The 18,811-nt window shown below is 46.7% G+C and overlaps 1 protein-coding gene across 6 annotated transcripts in view; it reads right to left on the bottom strand.

Annotated features, from left to right (window-relative positions):
* NSD2 (nuclear receptor binding SET domain protein 2) overlaps positions 1-18,811 on the bottom strand; it is a 128,769-nt gene that overhangs the window by 43,766 nt on the left and 66,192 nt on the right. For 5 of the 6 annotated variants that reach the window (XM_063664409.1, XM_054486554.2, XM_054486551.2 and 2 more), the window contains exons 6-8: positions 8,609-8,753; positions 4,107-4,225; positions 845-926 (exon numbers count right to left, since the gene is read on the bottom strand). In XM_063664409.1, coding sequence (XP_063520479.1) covers positions 845-926; positions 4,107-4,225; positions 8,609-8,753 — 346 coding nt within the window. The remainder of the gene's footprint in view (positions 1-844; positions 927-4,106; positions 4,226-8,608; positions 8,754-18,811) is intronic. The other variant, XM_054486553.2, reaches the window with a different exon arrangement.

Here is an 18,811-nt window from a genome sequence, read left to right as displayed (position 1 = left end):
TGAAGCAAATCCCAGACATTTCATTTCATCCATAAAAAGTTTAGCACAAATCTCTAAGTCTTACATATAACCACAATGCTACTCCCACACTTAAAAGTAACAATGCTCTTATATTATCAGCTAGCGTTCAAATGTCCAATTGCTCATGTCTTTTTTTTTTTTTTAAAGTCTGTTTAACTGATTTTTAAAAGCCAGTCAAGCACCTCATGCAAAACAAGAAAAACAGAGCCATTGCCAATCTCCCCTCACTCTCCTCCCCAGGGTTTTGTTTTCCTTTTAATTAAGAGTTGGAGAAGGTACGACTTCTTCAATAAGGGATCAAACAGATATTTCAAAAAGATAACTAAAAGGTAAAAGGAAGTGTAATTTCCCCTCTTATTTTTTTGACAATTATTTTTCATAAATGTTTTAAGCTAGTTTCTTTAGCATGTGAAATATAAGTAACAAGCCCTTACTGTTAGCTTACATGCAGAGGGTCAGCGTACTGAAGGGTGACAGAATTTACAGTAGCAACTGGCACCATCAAGTAAGAAACCTGAAAACTTCTGGTTGAAATCACTTTTCTAGTAAAATTTTAAATTGAAAATAATAGAGCCAAGTAGAAAGTAACTTCAATAAAATTTAGCCAAACCCTTCAAAATAACATACACATTAAAACAGTTTAGTTTTCAACCACAGGAGAACCTCCTTTCCTTCTTTTTCACTCCTAGCTTAATTGTGGGTTCCTCCCCTGCCCTATTCCCCTTCACCAGCCCCAGCCTTCCCCTTTCACACTCTCAGCCCACCCACCCAGCCCAGCCTGGGCACCCAGAAGCCAAGACGGAAAGGGCGCTGACCACATTACCTGCCTGGCTCTTGAGCGAGGAGGCTGCCTCCATGGCCTTGTAAGAGCTTGTTCTGGCCGTTTTGTCAGTGATTGTGTCTCTCTATTATTTAAAAAAAAAAAAAAGAAAAAAAGAAAAAAAAAAGAAAAGAAAAAAAGGAAAAAAAAAAGAAAAAGAACAACAAAAGGAAAAGAAAGGAAAAAAAAATCTCCTCATGTGAATGAACACAGGTTGCTGAAAAGTTTCGTGGCAGAAACTTCTTCCTTTGGAAATGTGTTCCACACATAAGTCATCCGTGGTTGCCCAATCTCAGACTTTTTTCACAATCTGGACTGATTCTTTCTTCACACCTCCCGCTCTCGCATCTGTCAGGAGGGCGAGGTGGGTGGGGCCACGCCAAGACCTGCTGCAGTCATGTGGTTAAGACACCTGATACAAGTCGTATTGAACATGCACCTAGACTCTCCACTGAACCCAAAGCAGAGGATGAACATGAGAAAAATGGATCCTTCCATTCGAGAGGTGCCCAATCAAGTTAGACTCAGCCCTGCTAAGTCAGGACCAACATTACTAGTATCACTATACTGAGGATTTCCAATTTTTAGACAAACACCAGATACACCTAATGAACAAAGATCATCAGTAAAATATCACACAACTGAGAAAAGCAAAAAAAGGGAGAAGGGATCATGAAGCTTTCATCAAGGGCTGAGATTCTGAAAGGTGTGGCTGAAAACTGCCCTGTCCCCACAGCACTAGAGCAGCACTGCCCAAGGAATGACTTGCCACTCCTGCACTCATACTCCATCTCACCCACCTGCCTGGAACCAGAGCCAGTGAGACAGGGTGCGGTGAGGTGGAATCCAGAGGATCATGGACAAGGTGACAGGAGAATGCACTTGGGACAGTGCCCAGCATGTCAGAAGTGCTCAGTGCACATTGGGTGTCATATGTGGTTTGGCTCAGGTTTATAAAACCCAAATCTGAAGAGACACCATTACTTCCTTTTATCATGGGCTATCTCCTGAGATAGGAGCTAATAAAACATTACTAGCCACTTAATGTGAATTTTGGTATTTTGAGTGTCCAGGGTCATGTATTTTTTAGGTATACCATTTACACAAATATTTCAAAGCAACCAGTTTCAGTATGATTGCCAGCAAAGGGCTACTTTAATAGAAGGTAACCTGGCCAGCCGCAGTGGCTCACGCCTGTAATCCCAACACTTTGGGAGGCGGAGGTGGGTGGATCACCTGAGGTCAGGAGTTTGAGACCAGCCTGGCCAACATGGTGAAACCCCGTCTCTACTAAAAATACAAAAAAATTAGCTGGACGTGGTGGCACGCACCTGTAATCCCAGCTACTCGGGAGGCTGAGGCAGGAGAATCACTTGAATCGAGGAGGCGGAGGTTGCAGTGAGTGAAGATTGCACCACTGCACTCCAGCCTGGGTGACGAAGTGAGACTCCCTCTCAAAAAAAAAAAAAAAAAATTAGGTGACGAGAGCAAATGTTAAGTGCAGGCTTTCTGGTAACTACAAACCTTAGTGGCTACAGGTGAATCTGACCTAGCTTACTGCTGAACACTTGATCACTCAACAACCTCACCTGATGGCAGGTGCCCCAGAAGAATGTTCTGTGGGCCAGAAAAATGGGACAGGGCCTGCCTGCTCCTCTCAACTACAAATACAAGTTTAAAGAAATAAGATAAATGATATGGTGTCCACATATTTACACCTTAGCAATATGTGAGATTTATTTTCCACTCTTTGAAATAAAAAGAGCATTTTAACTCAGATCAGTGAAAAACAGGATGAAGCTTTACTCAAAATCACAAATATACAACTACTCTGTCAGAACTATTTTTTTTTTTTTTTTTTTTGAGATGGAGTCTCCTTCTGTCACCCAGGCTGGAGTGCAGTGGTGCAATCTCAGCTCACTGCAACCTCCACCTCCCAGGTTCAAGTGATTCTCCTGCCTCATCCCGAGTAGCTGGGATTACAGGCATGCACCACCACACCCGACTAATTTTTGTATTATTAGTAGAGATGGGGTTTCACCATGTTGGCCAGACTGGTCTCGATCTCCTGACCTCAGGTGATCCACCTGCCTCAGCCTCCCAAAGTGCTGGGATTACAGGTGTGAGCTACCGCACCCAGCCAGAACTAGTATCAAATAAAATAGAAATTCAAACAAAGTATGAAGTCTAATTAAAGTCTCAGTTCATGAAAAAGTTAACTAGACATCTGAGACAGTTGAAATGAATGGCACCACTTCATACACTAGGAAAAGGGCTCACGTCTCCTACATGCATGGGCACCATACGCTAGACAGAATAACCCAGTGTTTCCTTGGTTGGTTTCACTCCCCTGCAGGTACCAGGCAAACCCTGTCCCTGGACACATGCTGGCAGTAAGCAAGGAGCACAAGGACCTGGGGCTGGCTTTGTATCTATGCTGTACTTTTCCTGCACAGCCTGTTTAGTATTCCCATTCGGTAAACAATAATATGAATTACTAATGAACTAAATAAAATCTAGGTTAATTGCCTTTAATGAACTGTTGACTTTTTATTGACATGTAACACATATCTCTAATGGACTTTGATGCCAGTTCATTACTTACATCCTGAATAATAAGCCCTATAGAGAGGTTATGGTGTTTGGGGTTTTTGTTTTGTTTTGTTTGAGACAGAATCTTGCTGTGTCGCCCAGACTGGAGTGCAGTGGCATGATCTCAGCTCACAGCAACCTCTGCCTGTCAGGTTCAAGCGATTTTCCTGCCTCAGCCCCTTGAGTAGCTGGGATTACAGGCGCACGCCACCATGCCCGGCTAATTTTTTGTATTTTTAGTAGAGACGGGGTATCGCCATGCTGGCCAGGCTGGTCTCGAACTCCTGACCTCAAGCAATCCACCTGCCTCGGCCTCCCAAAGTGCTGGGATTAGAGATGTGAGCCACCACACCCGGCCGAAGAGGTCATTTTTAGTGACAATTTTGTCCAATCTAAAAAACGAGTATTACTCAAAGCATTTGGATGTCTGTTTTCTTGAAGAGCAACACATCATCGGTTTCTGTGATAACACCCCTGGCGGGTAAGAACTTGCAAGCAGCCTTTCTCAATGGGGTTCTGTGAGAAATGCAAGCCTTCTGCTGAACACCAGCCTGGGAGGAGCTGAGTGCACCGCCACCTGCATCTCATGTGTGCTCCCATGCAGGGAAACAGTGGCACCAAGAGTCACAGAGCATACACTCTGACAGGTCAAGCAAACCTGGAACACAATTACCTTCCGAAGACTGTGCTTGTCCATCCTGAGTCTTTTCCTGGGTGTGTCCTCAGCTTCAGCATCTTCTGTAGGGTCCTGTGTCCTCTTTGTGTGGTTTCTTTTTTTCCCATTTACGTTACCTTGGAATGGTGGATGGGGAAAATGTACATGAAAACCACTCCAAAGCTGCATTTGAAGCACTGTGAGAACCTACCCAGGGCATTAAACATACAGATCCAGCCCATGATGGGTTTCCTGTAACCCTGCTGATTTCCAGGACTTATGTCTTACAGATCAAATCTCTTTACAACAAAAAAACTGGTGACTATATCTAACCTTAGGCATTATATTAGCATCTGTTATAAATATATATATATATATGTGTGTATATATATATATATATATATATATTTTTTTTTTTTTTTTTTTTTTTGAGATGGAGTCTCGCTCTGTTACCCAGGCTGGAGGACAGTGGCACAATCTCATCTCACTGCAACCTCCGCCTTGTGGGTTCAAGCCATCCTCCTGCCTCAGCCTCCTGAGTAGCTGGGATTACAGGCACATGCCACCACGCCCAGCTAATTTTTGTATTTTTAGTAGAGATGGGTTTTCACCATGTTGGTCAGGCTGGTCTCAAACTCCTGACCTCGTGATCCGCCTGCCTCGGCCTCCCAAAGTGCTGGGATTACAGGCGTGAGCCACCACGCCTGGCCTTAGAATTATAAATTAATGTATTAAAGCATTAAATTTAAATATAACCCAGTATTTTATCTATTTATTTATTTTTGAGATGGACTTTCGCTCTTGTAACCCAGGCTGGAGTGTAATGGCACGATCTCAGCTCACTGCAACCTCTGCCTCCTGATAGCCCAGTATTTTTAAAAAAATATTTTCCTAGGCCGGGCATGGTGGCTCACACCTCTAATCCCAATACTTTGGGAGGCTGAGGTGGGCGGATCACCTGAGGTTGGGAGCTTGAGACCAGCCTGACCAACATGGAGAAACCCCATCTCTACTAAAAATATAAAATTAGCCGGGTATGGTGGCACATGTCTGTAATCTCAGCTACACAGGAGGCTGAGGCAGAAGAATCACTTGAACCCAGGAGGTGGAGGTGGAGGTTGCAGTGAGCCGAGATCGTGCCATTGCACTCCAGCCTGGGCAACAAGAATGAAACTCCGTCTAAAAAAAAACAAAAAACAAAAAAAAATCTTTTCCTTACTAACATTCAAAGACTTGTGGAATTTAAGGTGAACTTAAAAAAAAAAAAGCTTGCTATTTCTTAAACACTTCCTTAAAGAAACATGTTAAGTAGTAACACTACATTTATATATGCAAATTAAGGGCTTCCTCCATGTTTGCTCAGCTGTGCCATGTGTTAGGTGTTCCCACATGCTAACTAGGAATAGCAGCTAATCCAAGACCTAAGGCATCCAAACAATACCAACCTAAGACGGTAAGGTGTAAGAGTGCAAATTCTACAGAGATGATTAATTTCAACATGCCAATGTTTATTTTAAATATAAATCCAATATTATCATTTGCATGACTGCTTTACAGAAGGGTTCAGGGTTTTTATTAATGGACTCTTCATAAAACATCTTGCAGGGCCGGGCATGGTGGCTCACGCCTGTAATCCCAGAACTCTGGGAGGCCGAGGTGGGTGGATCACAAGGTCAGGAGATCGAGACTATCCTGGCTAACACGGTGAAACCCCGTCTGTACTAAAAATACAAAAAAAAAATTAGCCGGGCATGGTGGCGGGCGCCTGTAGTCCCAGCTACTCGGGAGGCTGAGGTAGGAGAATGGCGTGAACCCGGGAGGCGGAGCTTGCAGTGAGCCAAGATCGCGCCACTGCACTCCAGCCGCCTGGGCAACAGAGCAAGACTCCGTCTCAAAAAAAAAAAAAAAAACATCTTGCAGAAGGACACTGTTGCCCTGAAGGACACTGTCGCCCTCAAGCCTCACTACTGTTGGGACAGAAGACACCAGCAAAAGAGTGCTCAGCTCCACAGGGTCCAGCAAGGCCTCAGGCAGAGGTACAAGTAAGTGTCCGTGCCCTGGTGCCAATGCATTCACAGAGCCTCACCTCAGGTCTAGGCCTGAGCCCAATGCGCAAGAAGAGTCAGCAGCCAGAGCGTGGGGGCCCTCACCAGCTGCAGTTCCAGCCTGGTGTGATGGGGGCCAGGCAAGCAGCCCTCGTGAAGCCCACTCCTGGCCACACCACTGCAAGCTGGTGAAAAGGCAGCCTGGGGAAGAAGCCCGTGGAATGCTCGGCAGCAGGACCTGCTCAGCCACTGCCAAGCATAGGCACCACATGGCACAGCCAGCCAAACTCTCGAGGCCCCCCTCAGGCAGGTCTGCCTTCAGAACACCTGTTCATGAGCACAATGCCAGCCCCGCGCCTCGCTTTCCCACAGGCGAGGTCCTTGACACAGCACGTCCTCGACACAGCACCTCCTAAGCACCTCTCCATTCATCCAGGATGAGGCAGTAGCCGTTTCTTACAGAAACAAGCAACAGAGGCATCTGTATGGATTTTCATTTTTTTTGAGATGGAGTTTCGCTCTTGTTGTCCATTCCATTGGCTGGAATCCAATGGCACGATCTCGGCTCACCGCAATCTCCGCCTCCCACGTTCAAGCGATTCTCCTGCCTCAGCCTCCCAAGTAGCTGGGATTACAGGCATGTGCCAGCACGCCCAGCTAATTTTGTATTTTTAGTAGAGATGGGGTTTCTCCATGCTGGTCAGGCTGGTCTCGAACTCCTGACCTCAGGTGATCCGCCCACCTCGGCCTCCCAAAGTGCTGGGATTACAGGTGTGAGCCACTGCGCTGGGCTGGAATTTTTTTTTTTTTTTTTTTTTTTTTTGAGATTGACTCTTGCTCTGTCGCCTAGGCTGGAGTGCAGTGGCATGATCTTGCCTCACTGCAACCTCTGCCTCCCGGGTTCAAGAGATTCTCGTGCCTCAGCCTCCCGAGTAGCTGGGATTACAGGCATGCGCCACCAGGCCTGGCTAATTTTTTTGTATTTTTAGTAGAGATGGGGTTTCACCATGTTGGCCAGGCTGGTCTTGAATTCCTGGCCTCAAGTGATCCACCCACCTTGGCCTCCCAAAGTGCTGGGATTACAGGTGTGAGCCACCATGCCCAGACATCTGTGTAGATTTCTAACACTGAGGTCATGGGCGCGTGACAAAGATGTGGTACGCCATCCTAGTTGTTAGCACCAGGGTCACCTGAAAGTCAGGATTAAAGGACACCCAAGAACCTGCGTACACCTGACACACACTGTGGGCAGAAACTCACCTGTCACTTCTATCCACTAAGCACTCGGCAAAATATAGCACAATCAAATTTATGCTTACACTTCGAGGGTAAGCTGAATCTGGCTTCAGGAAGAGCTGGCTCATTTTTAAATAAGCCAGTCATTTAAAAGGAACACGTCTCTAAATTTAGTGTATTGATAGAGTGAGGTATATTTTCTTTTAAAGAAATATAAATATCCTTGCTATTCTAAATTATAGTATTTGCAATGAACACTGAGGAAGTTGAACAAATTCAAGATTAATGAGATAGTTGATGAAGAGATCTAGAAACACCTAAATCAAGATGAAAACATCTGAGAAAGAGAAAGGTGACAGCAGGCACATGTGGCCAGACCCTATCGCTTCTGGGCCCCGACTTCCTTTTAGGTGAGTCTTGAAACACTTTATGTTTGGCCTCTCCAAAGCTCCTCAATGATGAATCTTCAGATATACAGTACTTTTTTTTTGTATTTTAAATTGATACCCTAATACGTAAGTTATTTTTACATTCAAATCTCAGTTTTCCACAATTTGCATCCAAGCACATATTTATCACGAATCTAACCACTGTTACACATCTTCAAATCTTACAGTGTCAGCTCTCCCTCCTCTTGCCACTGCCCAAAGCAAAGTAGCACTTTTGGTTTTTTAAGCCGAAGGCCTAGGAAGGACCAAAGGATACCTGAATTCAAGGTCAGTCCAGTCACCCTTCTTGCCCTATGAGCTCTCGGGCAAACAGGCCAGGAGCTGCCCACACTCCGGGCCCCCGTAAGACGGAGACCACAGCCGAAACCAGGAGGATTGCTCTCAGAAGCATGAGAGGTGCTGTCTCCTCGGAAGTCACAGGCCTGAAGGTTGACCCTACCACATCATGTAAGCCTGGAATCCAAGAGACGACCTTCCCTCCCCTTCCTTCTTCTGTCCTCTCTCACAGCCCCATCAGCAGCAGGGACCACAGTGGCTGCTCAGCTTGGGCAGGAGAGCAAGGGAGCCACAGGCCAGAAGGCACCACACCGGACAGCTCTCAAGCCAGTAAACACAGACGTCAGAGGCTGTTCTTACTGTGACCACACGCACTTGGACTGCTGGCCCAAACCCCACGGGTCAGAAACAGGGAGAGTGGACACACTTCCCTACAGCTCCAAGACCAGAGCTCAGCTTGCTACACTACACACATCAACCCAAGAGGAGGACATTAGCATAATGCTATGTTTACCAGAGTCTTCTTCAGCCTGGACAGGGGCCACCAGGGCAAACTTGGTGTTGTAGCGTGCTCTCTGCTTCTCACTCAGCAGACTCCACTGTGACCTGAGCAGCTCTTCAATCTCCTCACCTGAAGCATCCGGGTGCTCAGCTACCACCTGTGGGAACGGGAGAAGGTGCAATGAGAAGTTAAATCCGTAAAACTCATTGGGTTTTGTTTTGCATGAAATCAAATGCACGGCCCTTTAGAACTTAGTGTGTCGCATTTTTATTCCCACATCATAGAACTATGTCCAATAAAAGCTTCAAAGAAAAGTAGTGCTTAACTGATGCTGTGACTCACTGAAAACTCATAAATTAGAATAGTGCCAGTGAAAACAATTCAACTCTACTTCTGTAAATGTTGGAAATGATAAATGATAAAAATATATATATACTTTTCCAAAACCACTAACTCACTTAAGACCCAGCCTCTAGGCACCCCTGAAAAATTAGCTGTAGAGCCAGTGCCACAGGAACGCTGCCCCTGAACATAGAGGTGGGCGCAGCTCAGTGTCCTCACTGGGCAGCACCTACCCTCGTCTTTCAGGTACAGGCCCTGGGCAGGGGTGAAGGCGCACACCAAGGAGTGCGAGCTGGCTTCTGTCACAGCCCAGGCCAGCACACAGAGACAACCTTGCACAGCCAAGAGATGAGGCTTCCCTACCCTCCAGCCACACCAGGGCTGCCAGCATCAGCACCCGGAGCATGTTAGAAATGCAGACTCCCAGGCCCCACCCCAACCTGCCTACCAGGAATCTGCACTTTCACAAGGTCTCTAGGATGATCCACAGACACACTGAAGTCTGATCCTGGGGACTTGGCTGCACCTGGTAATAACCTGGGGGTTTGAAATCCCATGGTGCGTAGGTCCCACCCAAGATCAACCCAACCCGGCGGGTCTGGCCTCAGTGATTTAAAGGTTTCCCAGGGGTTGCTAATGTGTCCCCAAGTCTGAGAGCCATGGATCTCGAGAGCAAGGCACAGGGCTGACACACTAATGCCAGCCAGCCAGGTGTAACCCACTACCTGTTTCTGTTCGATATCTGAAAAACATATTTCATGACACAAAAATTACAGGAAATTCAAACAGTGTCCACAAAGTTTTACTGGATGTCAGCCCCACGCATTTGTTCCCATGCTGCCCATGGCTGTCTTCCTGCCACAACAGCAGAGCTGAGCAGTCAGAACAGAGCCCTCACTGCTCACCAGCCCTTTGGAAAGTCTGCTGACTGGCTCGGCACCAACCAGCTCTGATGCTGGCTCCTCTACTGGGTAGTTCTGTGGACTTCGGCAAGTGAAGGCACTGTCTCTACCTCCACTCTGTGAAATGGGGGCAGTAACACTCCACCTGGCAGTGGTAAGGAACCATCAGGTTAATGTTGGCTGGTTACCATTACCACCTGGACCTACCACCTGCCCAGCCAATACAGGTAACCTCTGCCCCCAAACCCAAACCCCTCCTCACAAGACAGTCACCACAGACGGCTTCTTATAGCCTCCCATGGCCCCACCATCTGCCCTCCTGTTGCCTGGATGAGTTATGTGCTCCACTCCCTCTTGTTCTCACCCTGGCCTGGACACCAACCACCACCAATGCCCACCCACCACCTCTCTAGACAACCTGCAGACACCCCCAGCCTAACTGCCGGGGACCTTCCACCTCGAGGACACCTTCTGTAGTTCCGGGTCTGGCTCTGACCTCCAGCACTCCACCAGTGTTCCCTGTGGGATCCCTGTCCCCAGCCCTGCGTATACCTACTCCTGCCACACCCCTCCCAACCCAGCAGGCCCTGCACTGATTGCTGCCATGACCCACTCCATGAGCCCACTCACTCCCAACTCTTCAAGCTCCAAGGGCCTCAGCTCTTCAACCACTGAAAGTTTCTGCACAATGCTTCGGATCCACAACACATCTGCGTCTCATCTCCTCAAACACAGCACATTCCTTCACGGGCCTGCTGCCCTCCCACCCACCTCTGCCCCGGCACCCCATCACCCACCATGACTCCAGAGCCCCCAGTTAGGATGAATCCTAACAGTGTCCTTTACTGCTTCATCAAAGCAGAGTCACAAGCGCCCTGCAGCCACCTCGCCTCACAAGACAGTCACCACAGACGGCTTCTGCGGGGAAGCCAGGAAAGTGTCATCATCATCTTAGGTTAACAGAGCAATGACTCCTCATTAAAGTCTCCGAGCCTCACAGTGAAACTGTATGGTATGATGGTTACGAGTTCTAAAAACACAAAAGCGCATGCTCACACACACAATTAGGGTCAGGTCCCAATTCTCCTACTTCCTGACTGCGTCATCTCACTGAAACCTTGCAACTTTTAAGCTCAGGTTAGCCAGCTATAAAGCAGAGATAATTTATATTTACCTTATAAGGTGATTCTGAGGAGTACTAGATATACTTTTGTACAATAACATACTGGCAAAGTATCTGACATGTGATAAGCACTCAATAGTGGCCACTTCTTTATTCTTAACATATCAAAAACAAGCTGGACACGTGGCTCATGCCTATAATCCCAACATTTTCGGAGGCCTAAGTGGGAAGATCACTTGAGGCCAGGAGTTTGAGACCAGCCTAGGCAACAGAACAAGATCGTGTTTAAAAAATATATATATTTTTTTAAATTAGTTGGGTATGGTGGCAAGTGCCTGTAGTCACAGCTACTTGGGAAGTGGAGGTGGAAGCATCACTGCAGCCTAGGAGTTCAGGGCTGCAGTGACCTATGATTGCACCACTGCATTCCAGCCTGGGAAACAGAGTAAGATTCTGTCTCAAAAATAAATAAAAATTTAAAACATACCAAAAAAACATGAAAAACCAAATTTCCACAATCCCACAGCTGACTAAAACATTGCCAACATAATTGGAGACTCTACAAATTAGAGTCTTCAGATTACATTCCCCTCCTTCATCCTACCTGTTCCCTACACGGCCTTTTTTGTTGTTGTTGGGTTTTTTTTTTTTTTTTTTTTTTGAGATAAGAGTCTCATTGCGGCCCAGGCTGGAGTGCAGTGACATGATCTCAGCTCACTGCAACCTCTGCCTCCTGGGTTCAAGCGATTCTCCCACCTTAGCCTCCTGAGTAGCTGGGATTATAGGCATGCGCCATCACACCTGACTACTTTTTGTATTTTTAGTAGAGATGGGGGTTTCACCATGTGGGCCAGGCTGGTCTCAAACTCCTGACCTCAAGTGATCTGCCCGCCATGGCCTCCCAAAGTGCTGGGATTACAGGCGTGAGGCACTGTACCGTGCTCCCCCCAACATCTTTTTAGAGTTTCCTTTTGCTTTCAGGCTTCAGTGAACAATGTTTAGGTATCCACCCTCCAAGACGACCCCCCACCCCTCCGTGAGCCCTGCCTCCTGGAGCTCAAGCCCCCACTACTGCTTACGGCATAGTCAATAACACAGTGCAGAAATGGTTGCATATGACTCCAAGTGTAGGGCATAAAAGATATCCACCTTGCTCTTTCTTGGATCACTTGCTCTGGAGAAAGCCAGCCCCCATCATGTTGTGAGGACACACCAGCAGCCCTGTGGAGGGCCACATGGTGAAGAACCAAGGCCTCCTGCCAGCAGCATGAGTGAGGGGAGGTACCCTGGAAGCAGATCCTCCAGCATCAGTCAAGCCTTAGGATGATGTAGCCCCAGGTAACATCTTAAATGCAACTTCAAGACACCCTAAGGCAGAACCACTAAGCTAAGCGGTTGCCAAATTCCTGGCCCACAGAAACTGTGAGACAGTAAATGCACGTTGTTGTTTTAAGCCACTAAGTTTTGAGGTAACATGTTATGCAACAACAGATAACTAATACCAAGGCATGTAAAAAGAACTGAGACATAAAGCACTGGTTCCAATCTAATGGATGTGTAAAAATTAGGAGCAGGAAAGGTAGAAAAGGCTTTAAAAATTAAAAATTCAGGCCGGTGCAATGGCTCACACCTATAATCCCAGCACTTAGGGGAGCCGAGGTGGGCAGATCACCTGAGGTCAGGTGTTTGAGACCAGCCTAGCCAATATGGTGAAACCCCGTCTCTACTAAAAATACAATTAGCTGGGTGTGGTGGCGTGCACCAGTAGTCCCAGCTACTAGGGAGGCTGAGAGGGGAGGATCGCTTGAACCCGGAAGGCGGAGGTTGCAGTGAGCTGTGATTGTGCCACTGCAATCCAGCCTGGGCAACAGAGTGAGACCCTGTCTCAAAAATAAAAAAAAAAATTAAAAATTCAAGCCAAACCAGTCACGGTGGCTCACACCTGTAATCGCAGCACTTTGGGAGGCCGAGGCGGGCGGATCACAAGGTCAGGAGTTTGAGACCAGCCTGGCCAACATGGTGAAACCCTGTCTCTACTAAAAATACAAAAATTAGCTGGGTGTGGTGGTGGGCATCTGTAATCCCAGCTACTCGGGAGGCTGAGTCAGGAGAATCGTTTGAACCTGGGAGACGGAGGTTGCAGTGAGCCGAAATCATGCCTCTGCACTCCAGCCTGGCAACAGTGCGAGACTACGTCTTAAAAAAAAAAAAAAAAAAGTCAGGCCGAAAAAGCCTGCTAGTGAAAATGCTGCTCCTACTGGAGCCGGCCAGGTGCACTGGCTCATGCCTGTAATCCCAGCACTGTGGGAGGTTGAGGTAGGAGGATCGCTTAAGGCCAGGAGTTTGAGTCCAGATTGGACAACATAGCGAGACCTCATCCCTATAAAAAATAGAAAAGGTAGCCAGGCGTGGTGGCACATGGCTGTAGTCCCAGCTACTAGGGAGGCTGAGGCGGGAGAATCACTTGAGCCTAGGGAGGTCAAGGCTGTGGCAAGCCATGATTGAACCACTGCACTCCAGCCTGGGCGACAGAGTAAGACCCTGTCTCAAAACAAAAACAAAAAATATATATATATATAAAGAAGTACATTTCTTCACTAGTAGGGAGAAAGGAAGCTAGAAAGTGACCTCTAGGCTGGGTGCAGTGGCTCAGGCCTGTAATCCCAGGACTTTGGGAGGCCAAGGCGGGTGGATCACCTGAGGTCAGGAGTTCAAGACCAGCCTGGCCAACATAATGAAACCCCATCTCTACTAAAAATACAAAAATTAGCCGGACGTGGTGGCATGTGCCTGTGGTCTCAGCAACTCGGGAGGCTGAGGCAGGAGAATCGCTTGAACCCGGGGGGAGGAGGTTGCAGTGGGCCAAGGTGGCGCCTTCGCACTCCAGCCTGGGCGACAAAGCAAAACTCCATCTCAAAAAAAAAAAAAAAAAAGAAAATGACCTCTAAAGAGTCAGCAAGTGGCAACAAAAAGTCCTGAGGTCAGCCTTCCATCTAGGGACCCTAGAAAAGGAAGGTCCACAAAGCAGCAAGGAAGCTCCACCTGACTCTATCCCTCAAGGGTTGGCCATTGGTTAACTGACAACCCAACAAAAACCATCCTTGTGTGAACCAGCACTCCTGAAAAAGAAAAAACAATGTAGAAAGACCTAGGTTACAGATGGAAGCAGGGAGGAGCTTCCTCAAGTTTAGAATTGCTTATTACAGAACAGTTAAAGAGCATCCTAATAGTCATTGCTTTTCTGATAATAGAAAATTCCTCAAAACCACCCAGCCAGAGTCCAGTGGAGGGAAGGGAGGCCCCATGGGCCTTACATCAGGAACCAGGGGTGGGCAGGACAGTGTTGGACATTAACACAGAGCTCAGTTTTTTGTAGTTTTTGCTTTGACAGGGTCTCGCTGTGTCATCCAAACTGGAGTGCAGTGGCACAATGATGGCTCACTGCAGCCTCGAACTTCCAGGCTCAAGTGGTCCTCCTGCCTCAGCTTCCTGAGTAACTGAGACTACAGGTGTGCACCATCATGCCCCGTTAATTTTCTTGTTTTGTTTTTTTTGTAGAGATGGGAGTCTCACTGTGTTGCCCAGGCTGTTCTCAAACTACCAACCTCAAGCAGCCTGCCCTCCTCGGCCTCCCAAGGTGCTGGGATTACAGGTGTGAGCCACTGCACTCTGCCCAGAACTGTTTTAACTGTACACCTTCAGTTTGGTTTTATATTACTTTTAGTATAGTGCCAATCCAGACTTTCATTTTTGGCACATTTCTTAGCACTAGAAGGATCATCTGAGGTCAATTTGGGTCCCAAAAAGCCAATAGGGTGGTCTTTGGACAGTGGCTTCAATTCTCAGGTACCCACTTTTTTTCACAATTCCAAACTAGTGAACAGGTTGTGGAGACACAGCCAAGCAACATGCCAGAGTGGCGGACGGGGTGGTTCCCACCCGACACCGCCTTACCCTGCTTCCAGGGCCCAAGAGCATACAGCACCTCACCAACCCTGCGCAGGCCTAGCTGTCAAACACTGGAGTGTCCATTCAGAGCTTGCCACTGCACCCTCCCCCAACGTGCCTGAAACGGTGGCTGTCCACACATTGCTGAGTGCTTTATACCATTTTATTTTTATTTTTGGTAGAGATAAGATCTTGCTATGCTGCCCAGGCTGGTCTCAAACTCCCGGCTTCAAGTGATCCTCCCACCTTGTGCCTGGCCTACTTTGTATCATTTTATATCCAACAATGACCACAGCTACTCTATCAGGTGTTAATGGCTCCTCCCTGGATAGACTTCTTGGCTCCTGGAGAGAGGCACATACCTTCACAGCTGCCCACTTACACTTTTTAGATGGATGCAGAAAAAGGAATAAGTTAAACTCAACTGTGGGTATGCGGCCCTTTTCAAACTACACAAGTGATAGAATCTGCATACCCTTCAGCAATTTGTTTCTTCTTTGACATCCAATGAGTTCACTTTAATTGATGTGTAGTTACACTGTAGGAACATACCACAGTCTGTCACTCGGTAACTTTTTGGTTTTGGACACTGTGGTCTCTCTTTGGGTGCAAGGGCAAAATTACTCTAGGGTAAATATCTAGGAGTAAAACTGTAAGAGAAAAAAAGCACATCTTCAATTTCACTAGATATTGCCAAATTTCTCTCAAAACAGGTGTAATAAGTGATGTTTCACCAGCATTGTACGAGGAGTCCCACTGCTGCTCATCTTCTCAATCCCTGGCTTTTCTGAGTTTGATGTCTGCTCACCTGATGACTGTGAAGGACCATCCCACCAGGATCGTAACACACAGCTCCCTGGGCATGGCCGCAGTTGAGCAGCATCTCTTCATGCACTTACTGGCTCTCCAAGAAACTTGCCCTTCTCCTTCAGAATTGTTTCGGCTCTTTACAGAATTTGTCCTTTCACTGTGTTGATGGTGTCCTTGACACATAAGAACTTTTTTTTTTTTTTTTTTTGAGCCAGGGTCTCTGTCACCCAGGCTGAAGTGGTGCAGTGGCTCAAGCAATCCTCCCGCTTCAGCCTCCCAAAGTACTGGGATTACAGGTGTGAGTCACCATGCCTGGCCTAGATTTTCATTTTTACATACATAGTTTCATAGCCTTTACAGCCTGTTATCAGTCTGGCTGATTTAAGAAATCCTTGCCTCTCCCATGGTGACAGCGCTCCTCCCCCATGCTGGCCAAGTTCATAAATCACCAGCGGTCCCAGCACCATGCCCAGTGCAGACATCCCACCCAGCTGGCCTGCAGCCCTTCCCATCCATGTCCACATGCTCAAGAGCCTGCTCTGGGCCCCGTCTTGGGCCATATCACTGCCTTGTGTGAATACTGCTATTTTATTTTTTATGAGACAGAATCTTGCTCTGTCACCCAGGCTGGAGTACAATGGCACAATCCCAGCTCACTGCAACCTCCGCCTATCAGCTTCAAGCAATTCTCCCGCCTCAGCCTCCCGAGTAGCTGGGATTACAGGCGCCTGCCAACATGCCCGACTAATTTCTATATTTTTAGTAGAGATAAGGTTTCATCATGTTGGCCAGGCTAGTCTGGAGCTCCTGACCTCCGGTAATCCGCCTGCCTCGGCCTCCCAAAGGGCTGGGATTACAGGTGTAAGCCACCGCACCTGGCCAAATACTGCTATTTTAAATAAGATAACTTCCTATCTGGTAGAGCAAGTCCTCAGGCCAAGCCTCTCTTCAAATGTGGCCACATCAGCATCCACTTACAAAGGGCAAAGAAATTCCTGTTGGAAGTTGTATTAGAATTATACTGAATTTATAGATTATTAAAGGGAGAATTGACAACTTCAGAAGCTTGAATCTTCCTATATATATCTTTATTGGGGTCTGCTAAAATACCAGTTATTTTTCTCTAAAGTTACATGCATATTTCATAATATTGATTCTTCAGTACCTGACATTTTGGTTTCTATTATCAATGGTATCTTTTTTAACATTACATTTCCTCTTTGATGCTGCACTTGTATGTTAATTTTATATCCACCAATTTTGGTGAACTCTATTAATTCTAGAATATTTTCTGTACATTCTCTTGAGTTTTCTACATAGACTTCTGCAAACAATGACAGCTTTATTTATTCCTTTATAATACTGGCTACTATTTTCTTGGAGACAAAGACTCATTCTATTGTCTAGCCTGCAGTGCAGTAGTGTGATCTCAGCTCACGGCAACCTCTGCCTCCAGGTTCCAGCAATTCTCTTGCCTCCAGGTTCCAGCAATTCTCTTGCCTCGGCCTCCTGAGTAGCTGGGATTACAGGCGCGCATCACCACGCCTGGCTAATTTTTTTTATTTCTAGTAAAGATGAGGTTTCACCATGTTGGCCAGGCTGGTCTCGAACTCCTGACCTCAAGTAATCCACCCACCTCGGCCTCCAAAGTGTTGGGATTACAGGCGTGAGCCACCGCGCCCAGCCTAATATTGGCTACTATTTTCCGTACAACGTTTATTAAATGGTGAAAAATGGTTTCCTGTCTCATTCTTTTTTTTTTTTTTTTTTTTTTTTTTTTTTGAGACAGAGTCTTGCTGTGTCACCAAGGCTGGAGTGCAATGGCCTGATTTTGGCTCGCTGCAACCTCCGTCTCCCAGGTTCAACCAATTCTCCTTTCTGAACCTCTCAAGTAGCTGGGATTACAGGCGCTCGCCACCACAGCTGGTAAAATTTTCTATTTTTAGTAGAGACAGGGTTTCACCACGTTGGCCATGCTGGTCTCAAACTCCCGACCTTCATTGATCCACCTGTCTCGGCCTCCCAAAATGCTAGGATTACAGATATGAGCCATTGTGCCTGGCCCTCGTTCATGATTTTAAAGAGAATGCTTTTTTTTTTTTTTTTTCTTTGAGACGGAGTCTCGTTCTGTTGCCAGGCTGGAGTGCAGTGGCACGATCTTGGCTCACTGCAACCTCCGCTTCTTGGGTTCAAGCAATTCTCCTGCCTCAGCCTCCCAAATAGCTAGAAGTACAGGCGAACGCCACCACGCCCAGCTTATTTTTTAAAATTTTGGTAGAGATGGGGTTTCACCATGTTGGCCAAGCTGGTCTTGAAATCCTGACCTCAAGTGATCTACCCGCCTCAGCCTCCCAAAGTGCTGGGATTACAGGTGTGAGCCACCATGCCTGGCCTAAGGAGAATGCTTCTAAAGTTTCATCAGTAATATCCTTGATGAAAGCTTCTGATACATATCCTTAAACAGATTTAGGAAGTTCCCTTTTATTCTTGGTTTACTAACCTTTTATCAATAATTTTTTTGTTTAAGACAGGGTCTCACTCTTTGGCCCAGACTAGAGTGCAATGGCATGATCATGGTTCACCACAGCCTTAAACTTCTGGACTCGAGCAATCCTCTTGCCTCAACCTCCTGAGTAGTTGAGACTACAGGCACATGCCATCACATCTGGCCAATTTGAAAAAAATTTTTTTTTTAGAGACACAGTTTCATGTTGCCCAGGCTGGTCTCAAACTCATGGGCTCAAGTAATCCTCCTGCCTCACCCTCCCAAAGTGCTGGGATGACAGGTGTGAGCTGCCACACTCAGCCTTTCTTTTCTTTTTGAGACAGAGTCTCACTCTGTCACCTAAGCTGGAAAGCTGTGACACAATCACAGCTCACTGTAACCTCAAAACTCCTGGGCTCAAGCAATCCTCCCACCTCAACCTCCCAAGGAGAAAAAAGCAATGAACTTTAATACATGTACCAAATATCACATATACCTCATAAATACAGGGTGTTTACTTAATTAAAAAAAGCAATGAATTTTATCAAATGCTTTTTCTCCCTCTATGGAGATGAGCATTACACAGTAAGTCACAATAATAGCAT

The sequence above is a fragment of the Pongo pygmaeus genome, chromosome 3, assembly GCF_028885625.2.
Source record: "Pongo pygmaeus isolate AG05252 chromosome 3, NHGRI_mPonPyg2-v2.0_pri, whole genome shotgun sequence".
NCBI classification, from domain to species: Eukaryota; Metazoa; Chordata; class Mammalia; order Primates; family Hominidae; genus Pongo; species Pongo pygmaeus.
Note: the sequence above shows the minus strand (reverse complement) of the source record. Positions and strands in the feature narration are given on the sequence as shown.